The following is a 17,832-nucleotide window of genomic DNA, read 5'->3' as shown; positions in this document are numbered from 1 at the left end:
TTTTTGCCTCAGGCAGCAGAAAAGCTAGGTGCACCAGTGTTGAGTGAAGGGGGCGGGGGGCCCAAGCTGAACTCTTGCACCAGGGCCCATGAGCCTTTTGCTACGCCCCTGGCTTCTAGAATAGATAGAGTATGCTGAAATTATTCATTACACAGCATGAAACCAGTGTTAAAGAGCAGCATTATGAGTTCTCTCAATTACGGCTCAAAAACCACAATATTTCCCATTCTTAGATAATCACTGACCCGATCAAACATTTAATGGCCTTAAACATAATAAAGGACAGAGGTGTTTTTGAATAATGCCAGTGATGCTCTCAGGAGCCAACATCTCAGCACAAGTCGGTCTAGGACATTTAACAAAGCAGATTTTACTGTACCATGGCGATGGGGACAATCCCCGTAAACGAAGCCTGGCTGACAAAGATTTCCGAAATGACAAGTTCGCTGGCAGAGTCTTCTTCTGGGTATTCCACCTGCCACGTAATCTGCTGGGCGCCAGCCAAACCCCCACCAATGTCCATTTCGAAGTCCATCTGCAGAATTTCATAAAAGGAATTGTTGACTCTGAAAAGAAATCGAGAAAATGTCACTGCTTGGAACAAAGCTCCTACAAACATAAATAACAGCCTCACCTCGTGGTAATGAATTAGCATGGATGTTCCATCTTTACCGCAGTGATCAAAGCATAAATCATCTAATCAATGCTGCAATAGCTCTAATTTATCACAGGTGACTCACAAGCCATTTTTCCATACCTGTCTGAGAGAAGCAATCTTTCTAATTAGAGTGTACGCCACACTTTCCTATTAGGAGTCACACTACACCTTCTCTGATAGTCTTGAGTCATCAGCTCCTTTTCTTGCGAGATTGTCACTAGAAGGTGTTGTCTGCCTTGTTTAGAAATTCTGGTGTCAACACTTTCATACATGACATGGGTGTCCGTCGGACGCACAGTAAAAGTCTCCGGAAGTTATGCCAGTTTTCAGTGCATAGCTATGACTAGGTTCACGTCACCGTTTGGTTTTCTGTTCCTCTGATCCGTGAGAAGAACAGAAAAAAAAAAATAATGATCATTTATTTCGAGCATCCGTTATGCTCATTTTGCATCAGTTTTAATCAAGCCTGTCTGAGATCCGTTATTTTAGATGGAATCAAAAATACTTTATGGAGGACTTTTTCTCCCGTCTAAAATAATGGATCTCAGACGGAAATGGCTAAAACGGATGCAAAATTTGAAAGGATAAAATAAAGGATCCATTTTTTTTCCTTTCCATAAGGCTAGATGCACACGACCGTATGTGTTTTGCGGTCTGCAAATTGCAGAAAAAAATGGATGACGTCCGTATGGCATCCGTTTTTTTTGAGCATCCATTGTAACAATGCCTATCCTTGTCCGCAAAACGGACAAGAATAGGACATGTTCTATTTTTTTGCAGGGCTACGGAACAGAGCAACGGATGCGCATGGAGTGCTGTCCGCATCTTTTGCGGCCCCATTGAAGTTAATGGGTCCGCACCCGAGCTGCAAAAAATGCGGCTCAGATGTGGAACCAAACTACGTTTGTGTGCGTGTAGCTTTTTTCTGACTGATCAGAAGAAAGGAAAACAAATTGGTGATGTGAACCTAGCCTAAGCCTGTTTTTGTGTTTGCGTTGTGTGCCTTGTTTGTTCGTATGCATACGTAACAAAACATAAAAAATTAAATAAAATTTTTAGCTATGACGGTATGAAACCAAAAGCCACAGTTTTCTTTCTTCTGTAGGATAAAATATATCTACTCTTCATGAAACACAATCTACTGCTTTGAAGACTTTGATACTGAGGACTTCAGATATGTCTCACTTTTTGAAATGTAATCAATTGATAGCTTTTCTTACGAGCGGACAATTGCTTTTCTTCTTTAGGTTACATTATATTTATTGCTAGTTAACCATTATTATCATAACTAAGGATGAGCGAATCGACTTCGGATAAAACATCTGAAGTCGATTCTCATAAAACTTCGGTCTAATACTGTACTGAAGTGTTGCTTGACTTTGCATAATAACTTCATAGATTAATGTTTACTGTAAAAAAGTGGTACCTTGGAACCGAACCCGAGTTCAGGAAATGTTTTTTTACAGTAAAAGTTAATCTATGAAGTTATTAGGCGAAGTCACGTGAGACTTTGCGAAGTGATAACTTCGGCTCTTCTGAGCCAATACATTCTAATACTGTACAGAGCACTCGCTTTGTACAGTACTGGACAGAAGTTTTATGCAAATCGTCTTTGGATTTTTCATTCGCTCATCCCTAAGAAGGACTCCTCTGCATAACAGAAACGGGAAAGAGCAGTTTTGCAGCTCATAGACTTTCATTATGACGGAATGAATAACAGAATGCCTCTAAAGGCATTCCGTCATAGAATTGCATTATGGTCCATGGTAACGGAATCCATAACGCAATTCACCTTTTACCAACAAACGAAGATTGACCGAATTTCAAAATATGAAATTCGCTCATCTCTAATGATAGCGTGCACGTCAAGGCCTCATGCTCACAAAAAAGCGATTTGCAGGAGGCTATACAGTGCCACACGGAGTTCCGTTTGGGCTCCATATTGCAGAACCACAAGGGACTCTGTGTCCCCATACAATATCTGATGTATAACAAAGAGTCACCATATGGCCATGTGCATGACGCCTGAGGCCTAGCACCTGCTTGACTCCTCTAGTTGCCCCTGTTCAAAGAGAACATGTTTCATGACTGCACTTTGAACAAGCATGACAGGAATGTGAAAAATGCCTCTAAGTGACTTGTTCCAAATAATAAAAAAAAATTAATTTAACCAGGGCCTCTCACTTCTCCTAATGTGCCTGTTTTAGTAACTACTTGCATTCTGGAACATCTTTTCCTACACCTTTATGATGTGCCAACCCTACTAGAAGTGTATGAATGAATTTCCAGCAGTCTGTTACCAGATGGGGTGGGTGCCTGGACAGTGTGACTCTATCCAATCAGTGCAGGGACACCCCCCCACACCCCCCAACTAGTAATACCCAGTTTGACCTTTACTGCAAACTGCTGGCAATTCATTCATAAGCTTCTGGTTGGAATAATAGAGAGATGGAAAACATACTGACAGTTACACGAATAGATGCTCCAGAATTATTATTAAATGCACACGTCAAGAGAGGAGACAGGTCCTCTTTAAAAAAAAAGACCTGCACTGTCTTATGTGTTTCCATATACTACTGTATTAGCCACAACAGTCCTATTTTTCCACCTCAAAGGTGTTTTCTGCAGAAATGCGTGCCAATCATTACCACACAGTGGCAATAAATATCAGTTTGCAGCCTTAGAAAATAATGGCTCAGTGTGTGAAATCTCCAACTAAGTTAAATAGAGTTGTAGAGGGAATGCGTCCCCGACAGAGCCAGGCCGGCGGTCTAATGTCGTTAAAGAAATGATATGGGGTAGATAGGGGTCCGTCAACTGCGCGGCTGCGATCGTCCCTTATAACCACGGAGAGCGGCGGTGTCTGGAGCGCAGGTGTGATCACATGTTGTAATTAGATGCCATTATCTTTTTTTTTTTTTAAAGCGGAAGCGTCTGGAAGCAGTGCGGTACTCTGTCATTTCTGATATCTGAAAATCTGTCTCCTTGCTGTGCTTCACGGGATGTCCTCCACCGACAAGGACATGATGTTCACATAAATGCTTCAAAGTTCACATCACAGATAAGTAGAACCAGCAGACAATAATGACAATAGTGAGCCACCTGTTTCCTATGTATTGTATTACTGGATGTAAATCTACCAGGGTATAATGCAACTTTATTTTCTTAAAATAAAGCAGAAAAACAGCCAGTTTAGGCAATATTGTTATTCACATATTTCACATGATTAATATTGTTTAGACTTACTGCCATATGATGCCTGCGATTTCTATACCCATGAAGGTATTCAACTACGGGTACGTTTTTAGAAACCAGTCCTTTTTTACATGCTATGCAGACAGTGTACTGTCCTCACTAGTGTTCAACTAATCAAACCTGGCATAGTGGAACTCAATATGAATTTCAGGATTAATTTTACTTGATATAGTGTAACAAAACAAAAAAAAATCATACTTACCGTATATACTCGAGTATAAGACGAGTTCTTTGGCACATATTTTTGTGCTCAAAAAGCCCCCTCGTCTTATACTCGAGTGTAGGTCTGTATTATGGCAACTTACATTGCCATAATACAGACCATGACATGTTGGGGGCCGGAGAAGCTGTTACTTACCTTTACAGCTGCTCCGGTCAGCTCCCAGCACATCCGCGCGGCACCTCTGTTAAAGGGACACTGACAGGCCCAATAAGCATCCAGCCATTCTGAAGCCCCGCCCAGCTCATCAATATTCACTTCGCTGGGCGGCGGCTACAACTCTCCCGGACTCAAGTGCCCGGCGCATGCGCATAAAGCAGAGGCTGCAGCGGCCTCTAAGACGCAGACTGTCTGTACGCAGGCGCGATGTGACCCCGGCCGGGCGCATGTGCTGAAGATTAGACGGAGGACGTGCCCAGAGGATTGAATTGGCCATGCGCAGGATCTTGAGTCGGGGAGAGTTGTAGCCGCCGCCCAGCGAAGTGAATATTGATGAGCTGGGCGGGGCTTCAGAACGGCAGTTGGGATCGGCTGGCTGGGCGCATTTTGAGATGAAACGCCGCCCCTTGGGCAGATTGGAGACGAGACAAGCAGGTTATAAAACTTTAGTTTTCGGTATTTATAAGGTGGACAGGGGGGATACTTAGATGATTTTAATACACTTGATAAGACCTGTACTGTCATATATATACCTAAATATGCTTATTGGGCCTGTCAGAGTCAGACTCCCATCAATCTGAGTCACCCTCTTGCAGATGTGTGTATATAATGTAGAGTGTGTGCATTATATACACATAATGAAATTTACCAGTAGCTGCTGCATTTCCCACCCTAGTCTTATACTCGAGTCAATAATTTTTCCCATTCTTTTGGGGTAAAATTAGGGGCCTCGGCTTATATTCGGGTCAGCTTATACTCGAGTATATACGGTACCTCCTCCATTTACTTGCAACGCCATCTTGGCACCATCTGGATTGAAGATCTCGCATGAAATCCTGCACACAGTAATGTATGACATCACCAAGCCGGCCGTCGTGATGACGTCATGTCGGGCCGTTCGAGATTTTGTGCCAGATTTTCAATGAAGCTAGTTGTGGCTAGCCCGTCACAAGCAAATGGAGGAGGTAAGTATGCTTTAATTTATTGTTCTGCTTATTTTACACAGTGTTTTTACTGTTAGATGCCGCAATTATGTACCGTATGCGGTATCTGAGAGGTACAATGACGGGGGCGGCACAATAGCAGTTCCCTGTCATTGCACCCGCTACTTACAAAGAAATGCACCTCGTGACGAAGTAATTCATCACAAACCAAATCGAATTTTCGCATCCGAATCGAATTTTCCAATACTTCACTCATCTCTAGTCCTCACCCTTACTTTTCCCCTAGGACCAGAAGTACTGTAATGGTGGTGGGATGCAAGGAACCAAAAAAAGTTCTCCATTAAAAGACCGATAGGTAAAGTGCCTGCTTAAAGGGTTTTTCTGGGATTTCAGTTTTTAAACTTAGGTCATCAATATCTGATTGGTGTGGAGCCAACTGCTGGCCCCCTCGGTTGTGTCACTGGAGGGCACAGCTCTTCAGCGACATCGTGTTCATGCCAATGACATGTTCAATAGGTAGATGACCTATCTGCAGCTCATTCACATTCAACTGCAATACAATGTACACACCGGAGAGTCACAGCCTTCCATGCAGAACCCATACCCAAAATGTCCACCAGTTTGTTGTGTAGACCACAATCTTATGACGCCCAAACTGTATACTTGGTACTGTTTACCTTATATACTGTTCTTTGGCCCCATATATATTCTATCCTTACAATTTTATGTTTATGTGTTTGTTAAGGCTACTTTCACACTTGCGTTCAGAGGGGATCCGTCACAGACGGATCCGCTCATATAATGCAGACTTGGGATCCGTTCAGAACGGATCCGTCTGCATTATAGTTTAGAAAAGATTCTAAGTGTGAAAGTAGTTCAGACGGATCCGTCCAGACTTTACATTGAAAGTCAATGGGGGACGGATCCGTTTGAAGATTGAGCCATATTGTGTCAACTTCAAACGGATCCGTCCCCATTGACTTACATTGTAAGTCTGGACGGATCCGTTTGCCTCCGCACGGCCAGGCGGACACCCGAACGCTGCAAGCAGCATTCAGCTGTCCGCCTGCTGAGTGGAACGGAGGCCAAGCGGAGCCAGACTGATGCATTCTGAGCGGATCCGCATCCACTCAGAATGCATTGGGGCTGGACGGATGCGTTCGGGGCCGCTTGTGAGAGCCTTCAAGCGGAGCCCCGAACCCTAGTGTGAAAGTAGCCTATTTCAATATGTACCTAGTAACATTTATATTTTAATATAGTCTGTATAATTAGAGGACCTAGTGATTAATCGTTTTGCGTGGATTCCTCTTTCCTCTCTGTGTCAAAAAATAAATAAATTTGAAGAAATGGGCAACTTAGTGCTGAGTACTGGCTGCTTTTTTCCTCAGTAGGACTGGAAGGTTTTCGACCTGCTAAGACGATATCAAATCTCCCGTGGTGCTCGGTGATCCCATATTGTTCTCCATCACCTGCACCCTACCTTGTTGATTAGCGGCAACAAAAAAGTTATGGCTATAATAATCACAGCGGGAATCCAGACTTTCTCTTTAAAGTTAATTTTACGGAATATTAGAAGAGACCATAACAAGCAGACAACTTCACAGACAAATTGGTTGTGAGGTGGTTTAACTGTCAGTTTTCAGTAGCTGCAATATCATTATTTACTTCACTATTAGGCCCAGGAGAGCAGAGAAATCTCACATTTTCTGTGTTTGTGTAATTACATCTTGTAACCTCCTATTTCAGAATGTCAGGAGTAATATATAGAAATGAGCATATCACCTTGAAATATCATGGTAAAAAAGTAATATTTCACGTTGGAGGTATAAAAATGACTTGGAACCTCCTGTGTTTAGGAACTCGGTATGAAATGTAGTTTTAATAAATGCAGTACCCCCAGGTCGTAGGACTTTAATATCTTTTAGTCATTTCAAGAACTTGTTTGTTTGCTGTGCATTGTGGTGTCGGGTTCTTCAGACATAATAATTCCCTTCTGTTCTCATTAACAGCTATTCTCTGGCATGTCCGAAGTGGAGATTTAAAGTTATAAACTTATAATGCATAGTGTGTGTGATGCCAGTGGGCAGTAATGAAAGATGCCCTCAACCACAGTGAGAAATGAAGATGCTTTCTACACAACAGAACAGTATCACATTCAATGCCAACTCGCAATAAATCTAATTCCCAGAAATGAACACTTCAATTTTTTTTTAAAGGCTATGGACATCTTTGGGGGCAATTTTTTATTATTGCATTCTTCTCTCATTTTGGGCTAAAAATCATTTTTTCAATTCATCTTTATAAAAAATTTCCAGCAGTTTTTGTACTACATGGGTTAATTGACAGTGTATCTGTAGACTGTCAGTTTCTATTTTACCTGGTGTGCCCATCATCCAGCAGAGCTGCCTGTTCAGTCTGTAGCCCTGTTCTTTGAACTCTTGACAGCTCAGAAATATATATGGAATAAGGCCTAAATAAAGGTGTTTTTCCACATACCAATAATCAGCCAGATAATCGGGAATGGACGTTCGTTCCTGACAATCTGCCCATCTTAATGTGCCGCCGATTACCCGTTGAACGAGCAAAACGCTCATTCATCAGGTGATCGAGTCGTTCATGCAGGCGCAACGGTCAGCGGTCCTGGGGAGCAGATTATGCTGTCTAAACAGCGATCTGCTGCCCAGGAACTATGATTCTGTATGGGGCAAAGGTTCACTATAGCCATTCCTCATCCTCATACTGTGAAGGATGCAGCGATCTCCTTCACTGAGCGAGTAGCCGACAATCGGCTGTTACATCCGCCCATGTAAACCTGCCTTAACACTCAGTTCACACCTGAGCGTTTCACAGCGCGTTCCTACGCGCTGTAAAATGCACAACAAGGAGAAACCAATGCTTCCCTATGGGAATGGTTCTCACCTGGGCGTTTTACAGCGCGTACGATCGCGCTGTAAAAAGCCCGACGCTCAAACAAGTACTTGAGCGTTTTTTTGGGCGTTTGTCGCGCGTTCCCGTACATAGACTTTCGGGTACGCGCGACACTGTGTGTTCGCTTGTCTCTGTATGCGCGCTTGTAAACGCCCATACAATCGGGTGCTTTCAGAACGCTCAGGTGTGAACCCGCAGTAAGTGTTCATGAGCTTCAGGAGATCGCAGATAAGGGGTTCTCATGAGCCGTCAGATGGCGAGATTCAATGTATACACAGAACCCTGCTGCTCTGCAAATACACAGAGTACACCGTTATACTGGGGAAAGTGGCAGAAATTTTTTAATAAAGACCAACTAAAAAAATGATTTTTTAGCCCAGAATATGTAGAATGCATTTCAAAAAATGCTGCCATAGGTGTCCATAGTCTTTAAATCATAGGCTTATGAACGTGGCACAGACATTGAGCCACTATAGGTTTCCCTGCCCTACAACTTGGTCTTACCTGCTGCAGCTCTTAAAACTACACTTCATTATTTCTAACATGTAATTGTTTAAAAAGAAAAACCTACCAGCTTTGTCTTTTTACAAAAAAAAAAAAACCTACAACTGATAAATTTGCATTGATATGAATTAATGTTATCAATAAAAGGTTCCGAGAATAAATGTACACACTCAGAACATTAGAGAACAGTTTAGGCAGAAATAAACATCTCTTGAAATAAAAGTGACCAGCTAAGAACATCCATTGTATTCATGTATCTGCTAAAAAAAATAGATATAGACATAAGGGACCTATCATAATGGATGTAAAAAAGAGCATTTAACTCCACTGTCCATGTTGCCTGCTACAACTACTCCTGCGGTTGGTATGGAGCCAGTGGTGGGGGGCTCCGTTCAGGTGGACTTCATCCTCCATAGGTGGGTCAAACCTGAACTCCTTGTGAATACAAACAGATAGGAGCAGACTGGATTCTGTCGACGGAACTGCCTGCCGGAATCCAGCAACGCAAGTGTGAAAGTACCCTAAGAACTTAAAAGGTTATCATGTATCTCCTAGTCATTTTTATAAATAAATGTTTAGTACATTTTACCGGATATAACTGGTTAATGGGATACAAAAGTATAATGCTAAGGAGGGAACAGAAAGGGAAAAGCTATCTGCATTGCAGGGACTCCAGGTAAGTAGCAGATTGGCGTATCACGTTTTTCATTTTTGTAAAAATATTACGTTTTCACAGTCAAATATAAAGAATTAGAATTCTGAGATATGATAGGTATGATCTAGTAGGACACCCTTGAAGTAATGAAGGGCACATCATTACCCACTGTATTATTTGCAGTGCTGTTTACCAATGTTATTTCAGACACAATAGTTTATGCCCTTGTTGTAACAGCTTTGTACCATGTTGCAGAATAATTAAAAGAAAAATCTGTTTGCATTTTCTTTTTTTATTCTGTTGTGAAGTGAAAAGCTTCAACTTCTCATATTGTCTTTCATCAGCTTGAAATTACAAGAGCGTAACAAACGATTGTGCGCTGAAATAAAATTAAAACTGTTGTAATGCAAAAGCAGCCAATATGTAGAAGAAATGCGGTCGGTGCAGTTCTGCCACTTACTAATCAGAATGTTAAACATAATAGCCATTCTTTTCTTGAGGCAGTTAATTATGTTATGAATGCTCTTATCAGTGCATATTAAGAATACAATACACGATTTTCATATGCAGAACGGAATGCAATTACTACGATTACTACAATCAGTATACGTTTACAGTAGCTATTATGTCTTGTCTTAGAACGTTCCAGCCAGCTTAGTGCATGACAACGTCTGAAGTCAGATTTCAGGAATATGTTCTTAGATATACAATAGGAAATGATGTCTTCATATCAGCCATCCATGGATCATAAGAAAACACTAAACACTCATTCTTATGTAACAGATACTTTAGTACCATAATGCTGAGATGTTATATAGGATACCTATATAGAATCAACAGATTACAAGATTCACACCACATTCGGTGAATGGAAATCCAGTATACACAGTTGCATACATCTGGAATTCATATTTTTTTTTAAGTACAATTGTGTAAAACATGCACAGTGGATGTATCCCAGCTAGTGATGATCGAGCATGCTCGGCCGAACACTAGTTCGGCTCGAGCATCTTGATGCTCGGCACATGGCTGTACTCGGACAAGGTAAGTGCTTCCCTCACTGTAATGCCATCAGCCATGTTGACTACTGGCATTACAGTGATTGGCTGGCCAAAACAAGTCATCGGGTGCTATATAGAATCCCAAGATGCATGTTCGGCTCATTTATAGTCAGGGAGAGCGGAGCATAGGAAGGGACAGAGAGTGTAGGGAGTGTAATTGAATATTTTTTTGGTACCAAAATGTTTCAGAGACCCAAAAGTCCTTTTAAGGACTATTGTGTGTGATAGCAGCAATATATGTTTGCAGCGCAACCTGCGCTAAATTGCTCAGTTTTAGGGAGAGCTGTGCATAGGAAGGGATAGACAGTGTAGGGAGTGTAATAGGAAGATTTTTATACAAAAAACTTTTCAGAGACCCAAAAGTCCTTTTAAAGGGAACTTGTCACCTCCAAAACACATTTTAAACCGACATCATTACCTAACAGTACCCCTCAGTGTGTTCCTAATTATGTTTTTCATTCCTCCACTGGTTGTTGTATACTTTATAAAAACGCTGTTTTAATCTGTGTTTTTCGCTATCCTCAGAGTCAGCTTGAAGTCAAGGGGGCAGCGGCCTCCTTAGTTCAAGTCAAGCTAAGCCCGCCCCTTACCCGTCCGTCCTTCACTGTGGTTGACATCCTGCTGTGAGGCTGGGATCGTGCAAGTCTCCCGCATGCGCGGTGAACTCCTTGTCACTGGCCGATCCCGTCTCTGGCTCCCGCAATCAGCCGGCCACTTTCCTCTCTCTGCGCATGTGCCGGGCGCGCACGCACCATGGAAAAGCCATATATATTTTTAGCGCATCCTGCGCTAAATACCATGTAATAGGCCGCTGCGGACAGTTAAATTATCCGCGCCACATTGCCTATTTAAAGTGTGAGCATCCCTAAAATAGTAACATTCAGTGTACTTTTTCCGTAGACGTTGTCCGCTGCGGACAGTTAAATTATCCGCCCCACATCTCCTGTATGAAGTGTGCGCATCAATAAAAATATCAGTGACATCCAGTCCACTTTTTCCATAGACGGTGTCCGCTGCGGACAGTTAAATTATCTGCGCCCCACATCTCCTGTTTAAAGTGTGCGTATCCCTAAAATATCAGTGACATCCAGTGCACTTTTTCTGTAGAGGGTGTCCGGTGCAGACAGTTAAATTATCCACGCCACATCTCCTGTGTAAAGTGTGCGCATCCCGAAAATATCAGTGACATCCAGTGTACCTTTTTCCGTAGACACTGCCAACAGTGACATTACCTGTGGTACCTGTCATGTATAACGTTTCCTAATCAAAAATACCTTTGTAAATTTTTTTGCGCATACACTACCAAATCCTACGCTACTGTACGTGTGACATACTTTAAAGCATATATCACATTTAAAATGAAGAAGGCGAGCAGTAAGGGATGGGGAAGTGGCGGTGATGCTGATAGTGCACGCAGAGGCCGTGGTCCTGGGAGCGGGGAAACTGAGCACAAGAAAAACAATCCATGATACCTAGCTTCATGTCCTAGTTTGCATGGCGGCGTAGGACACCACTCTTGAAATCAGACCAGTGCGACCAGGTGGTCGATTGGAGTGCAGCAGATAATGCTTCCAGTCGGTTAAGCACTAGTGATGAGTGAGCAACAAAGTATTCGGAAGTTCAGCCCGAACACATTGCTATATTCGGAACCAGACACCTTCTCCTCTTCCGAGCAGGGGGTGCCTGGTTGTCTTCCATTGACTTCCATTATACTCGGAAATTCTGAGGACCTCTTTTCATCGCCATTAGCAGGGGGTGCCTGGTTGTCTCCCATTGACTTCCATTATACTCGGAATTTCCGAGGACCTCTTTTCATCGCCATTAGCAGGGGGTGCCTGGTTGTCTCCCATTGACTTCCATTAAACTCGGGTGCTCGGCCGAATATTCAAAAAAATTAATATATAGCAATATAGCGAATATTATGTAATAATTATGTAGTAAGTCAGTGAAAATATCTGACACTGGAAAAGCTGGGTAATAACTCAGTGTAGATCGCGATTTATTACCTAGCTTTCCCAGTGTCAGATTTTATCACTGAGTTATTACCCAGTTTCCCAGTGTCAGATATCATCCTAGTGCAGATCGCGAATATTCTAATAGCAAATTTTCCATGCAAGAGGCTACACTAATAAGCTTGTCATAAGACTCAGTCTAATATTCTTGTCAGAAGACTATGAAACCAATAGAGGGCGCTATTGAGTTATGAACAGCGCCCTCTATTGGTTTCATAGTCTTCTGACAAGAATATTTGTCTTGTCATAAGAATGTGAAACCAATAGAGGGGGCTGTTCATAACTCAATAGCGCCCTCTATTAGTTTCATAGTCTTCTGACAAGAATATTTGTCTTTTCATAAGACTGTGAAACCAATAGAGGGCGCTATTCATAACTCAATAGCGCCATCTATTGGTCTTCATAGTCTTATGACAACTGAAAAACAAGGCAGATTCTGCTCATTTGCAGGTCTTTCTCATATGCCCATGTTTATGCTAATTATCTTTAACATGACAAAACTGTATAGAAAGGTTATTGAATATTATGTTAGAACAATCGGAAAACTTTTTGTCGCCCTAATGATATTGATCTAGCTCTGCAGGTCCACCCAAGCCATCCAACAGATGCAAAATAACTTTGAGGTTTACTGGTTCTCAGTCAGATGAGAGCTGGTTTGGAATATCTCATAGTGCACAAGACCATTGTAAGGTGTGCTGGCTGTTCTCTGTCTCATGGATAGATGGATGGCTTGTACATGCCTGGTTTTTGGGATATATGCTTTGTGTGATTGTCTATTGTATGTCGTACATAATAGGAGTCTAAGACGCATCCAGCTATCCTCTTAAAGGGGTATTCCCATCTTAGACAATGGGGGCATATCGCTAGGATATGCCCCCATTGTCTGAAAGGTGCGGGTCCCACCGCTGGGACCCGCACCTATATCGAGAACGGAGTGGGGAGCGCTGTGGCTGGAGGACCCCAGATTTCCCGGGGTCCGTCCACCACCAACCGCTAATCCCCGCCTCTCCTATAGAAGTGAATGGGAGCGTGCCACGCACGCATGGCCCATGCTCCCATTTATTTCTATGGGGCAGACGGCAATAGCCGAGCCAGCGCTTGGCTATTTTCGGTGGCCCCATAGAAATGAATGGAGGGCGGCTGTGCATGCGCAGTGCGCTCTCCTTCACTTTCGGGGCTCCGTTCTCGATATAGGTGCGGGTCCCACCGGTGGGATCCGCACCCATAAGACAATGGGGGCATATCTTAGCGATATGCCCCCATTGTTTGCGATGAAAAAACCCCTTTAATGCTGTTGCCAAACCTTTTTGATGGGGTTTCCATCAAGTTCAAACTTTTTTTATGAACCAGACACCCACTTCTCTTCCGAGCAGGGGGTGCCTGGGGTTTTTCAATTGACTTCCAGTTTATTAAATTGTATTCGAGCACCCAAATTATTCGGCCAAGCACTCGGATCTGCCAAGCACAGCTATGATCGAGCCAAACAGCAGTTCGGCCGAGCATGCTCGCTCATCGCTATTAAGCACCACCCTGTCTTACACCACGTCCAGTCTCAGTAGCCAGGAGTCTGGTCAACACAATCCTTAACCTGATCCTCCTTCCTCCCACCATGTACAGTCTGGCTAAACAAGTGATCCCACACTCGGATATTCAGAGAACCTCTTTTCATCGCCAATACTTGATTTGGCCCTCTCGCCAAGCACGCTTGAAGAAGGACATGAGATCTTGTGCCCTGATTCCCAACCTCTTGAGCATCCACAGTTACAAGAACATGACGGTGGGGAACGGCAATTAGTGTTTAATGAGGTGGATGATGATGAGACACAGTTGCCAATGAGTCAACCACAATTACTGTCTCAATAGGTTGATGAAGAGGATGAGACACAGTTGTCAATCACTGAGGTTGTGGTTAGGTCAACAAATCAGGAGGAGGATCAGAGTGAGCTGGAAAGCTGAGCGAGGACAGCAGTACAGAAGGGGAGGGATATTCAGTACCACAACAGGCTGGTAGAGGCAGTGGGGTGGCAAAAGGGAGAAGGCGGGCCACACCAAACAGGCCCGCAACTGTTCCATGGAGCACCCCCTTGTGAAAATCTTCCTTGCCAAGGGGTAGATGTTCCGCAGTATGGCGCTTTTTTGAGGAAAGTGAGGACGACAAAAGAATAGTAGTTTGAAATCTGTGCCATACGAAAATGAGCCGGGGCAGGAACACTAGCACCCTCACCACCACCAGCATGATCCGCCACATGGCATCCAACCACTGTAATAAGTGGGACAAACGCCTGGGTCCACAATCTGTGTCTGCGTGTCACACCACTGCCTCCTCTTCCCCTATTTTACGTGCTGGCCAATTCCCTGTCGAAGGCGCAGGCCCGGATGCCTCCCGCCCTGCACCTGGACCTTCGCAAGCACCATCAGCGACCACATCCACTTCTGTGTCCCAGCGCAGTATCCAAATGTCCTTACCCCAGACCTTTGAACTCAAGCGAAAATACCCAGCCACCCACCCACAGGCCATAGCACTAAATGTGCAGCTTTCAAAATTAATGGCACTGGATATGTTCCCATTTAGGCTTGTGGACACTGAGGCCTTCCGCAGCCTGATGTCGGCGGCCATCCTGCGTTATGCAGTCCCCAGCCGCCACTATTTTTCAAGGTGTGCCGTGCCCGCCTTATACCAACATGTGTCCCGTAACATCACACGTGCCCTGACCAACGCAGTTACTGGGAAGGTCCACTTAACCACAGACACACGGACAAGTGCATTCGGCAAGGGACGCTACATTTTCCTGACGGCACACTGGGTGAATGTTGTGGAGGCCGGGAACGAGTCGTACCCTGGGATGGCACAGGTGCTACCAATGCCAAGAATTGCGGACCCTACGATGATCAGGGATTCAGCCAGCACCTACGTTAGTGGCTCCAAACCCCACTTCTCCTCCTTCACTTCCCCCTCCGATTTATGCAGCAACAGTCAGTCATCAGTCAGTAGCTGGAAGCAGTGTAGCACTGCAGTGGGGAAGCGGCAACAGGCTGTGCTGAAGCTGACATGCTTAGGAGATAAACAGCACACCACCGCACAGATGTGGCAGGGTATAAGAGACGAGACTGAGCTGTGGCTCTCGCCACTCAACCTACAACCAGGCATGGTTGTGTCTGATAATGGCCGTAACTTGGTGGAGGCTTTGGAGCTCAGCAAGCTCAGACACATCCCATGCCTAGCCCACGTGGTCAACCTTGTGGTTCAGCAGCTTCTCCAAACCTATCCCAATTTGCCTGAGCTACTGGTTAAGGTGCACCGCGTGTGTGCACATTGTCAATGCTGCAGTAGCGCTTGAAATTGCCACGACGTGGCACGCGTTGTGCGACGTGGCACGCGTTGTGCGACGTGAGCACGCGCTGGAACTCCACGTTCCACATGTTGGCCAGGCTTTGTGAGCAGCAGAGGGCAGTAGTAGAATACCAGCTTCAACATGGTCGTTGCCTTTCCAGTCAGCTTCCGCTAATCAGAAGTGAGGAGTGGGCATGGATGTCTGACCTCTGTGAGGTTTTAAGAAACTTTGAGGAATCAACACAGATGGTGAGCAGCGATAACTCTATTATCAGCGTAACCATCCTACTTCTGTATCTACTCAAACGCTCGCTGCTCTCAATTAAGGAAGACGCTTTGCATATGGAAGAGGTGGAAATTGGGGAAGACATTACACAGGGTGATAGCCAGACCACCCTCAGTTCGTCTTCTCAGCACGAATTGGACAATGAAGAGGAGGAGGAGGAGGAGCAGGAGACGGTTGCCTCCGCTACAGATGTAAGTACCCATGGAAGTTTAATAACATCTGTTCACCGTGGGTGGGTAGAAGAGGAGAAAGACGATGAGGAGATTGAGAGTGATCCTCCTGATGACGACAGCGAAGTCTTACCTGTTGGTACTCTGGCACACATGGCTGACTTCATGTTAGGCTGCCTTTCTCGCGACCCGCACGTTATACGCATTTTAGACAACATGGCTTACTGGTTGTTCATCCTTCTCGACCCCCGCTACAAAGAAAACTTCTCATCTCTCATTACTCTGGTGGAGAGGATGAGCAAAACGGTGCAATACCAGAAGATCCTTGTTGAAAAATTTCCATCTGACAATGCTGGCGGCAGAGTCCATAGTTCCTTGGCCAACCAAGGAGGGGAGACAAGGGGAACACACCGCAGTTCCAACATAGGCAGGGCAGCACTCTCCAAAGCCTGGGACAGTTTCATGACACCCCGCTAGCACCCTCACCCCGATGCGTGGCCTAGTGTCACAAGGAGGGAAACATTTTGGAAGATGGTGAAGGAGTATGTAGCAGACCGTGTCAGCGTCCTCAATGATCCCTTGCAACTACTTTGTGTCCAAGCTGAACACGTGGCACAAACTGGCCCTCTACGCCTTGGAGGTGCTGGTCGGCCTTTCCGCCGCGTTTTGTTTGAGCGGGGATTTAGTGCTGCTGGTGGCATTATAACAGATTAGCGTATCCGCCTGTCAACTCAAAATGCTGACAGGTTGACTCTAAAAATGAACAAGGCCTGGATTGACCATGACTTCTCGACTCCACCAGAGGAAAGCTGATGAACATAAAGGCACTTTAAATGTGTTGTTTATAATGTACTGAATACACTGTATTCCCATGCACCCCTTCTACCACAAACAAGGGTATATGGTTGAATCTTCCTTTTCTCATACTCCTTCTCCTCTTCTATCATATCAACATGCTTATTCGTCGCATATAATGCCCTCGCATATATGCCCTTGGCATATAATGTTTCACAGGGTCAGCTTAGCCGCAGGCCCTCGTATATAATTTTTAGAGGGTCAGCTTACCAGCAGACCCTCACCTACAATGTTTTACGTGGTCAGCTCATCAGCAGGCCCTCGCATATAATGTTTTACAGGGTCAGCTCACCAGCAGGCCCTCACCTACAATCTTTTACAGGGTCAGCTTACCTGCAGGCCCACGCAAATAATGTTTTACAGGGTCAGCTCACCTGCAGGCCCTCGCATATAATTTTTTAGAGGGTCAGATTACCAGCAGGCCCTCAACTACAAGTCCAGTCTCACTATCCAAGAGTCTGGTCAACAAAATCCTCACCACCGGGGGTTGCGTAACTATAAAATCAGTGATACAGTCCTAACCTCAGTATCTGAGGAAAAGGGATTTAGGGGTCATTATTTCAGAAGACTTAAGGGTAGTCAGACAATGTCATAGAGCAGCAGCAAATGCTAGCAGAATGCTTGGGTGTATAGGGAGAGGCATTACCAGTTGAAAGAGGGAGGTGCTCATGCCGCTCTACAGAGCACTAGTGAGACCTCATTTGGAGTGTTGTGCGCAGTACTGGAGACCATATCTCCAGAAGGATATTGATACTTTGGAGAGAGTTCAGAGAAGAGCTACTAAACTTGTACAT

General features: G+C 44.4%; 1 protein-coding gene across 1 annotated transcript in view; it reads right to left on the bottom strand.

Annotated features, from left to right (window-relative positions):
• TMEM132B (transmembrane protein 132B) overlaps positions 1–17,832 on the bottom strand; it is a 695,177-nt gene that overhangs the window by 195,413 nt on the left and 481,932 nt on the right. The window contains exon 4 of the mRNA XM_040416233.1: positions 380–566. Within this exon, the coding sequence (XP_040272167.1) occupies positions 380–566 (187 nt within the window). The remainder of the gene's footprint in view (positions 1–379; positions 567–17,832) is intronic.

The sequence above is a fragment of the Bufo bufo genome, chromosome 2 (assembly GCF_905171765.1).
Source record: "Bufo bufo chromosome 2, aBufBuf1.1, whole genome shotgun sequence".
NCBI lineage: Eukaryota > Metazoa > Chordata > Amphibia > Anura > Bufonidae > Bufo > Bufo bufo.
This window is presented reverse-complemented; position numbering and strand designations above follow the sequence as displayed.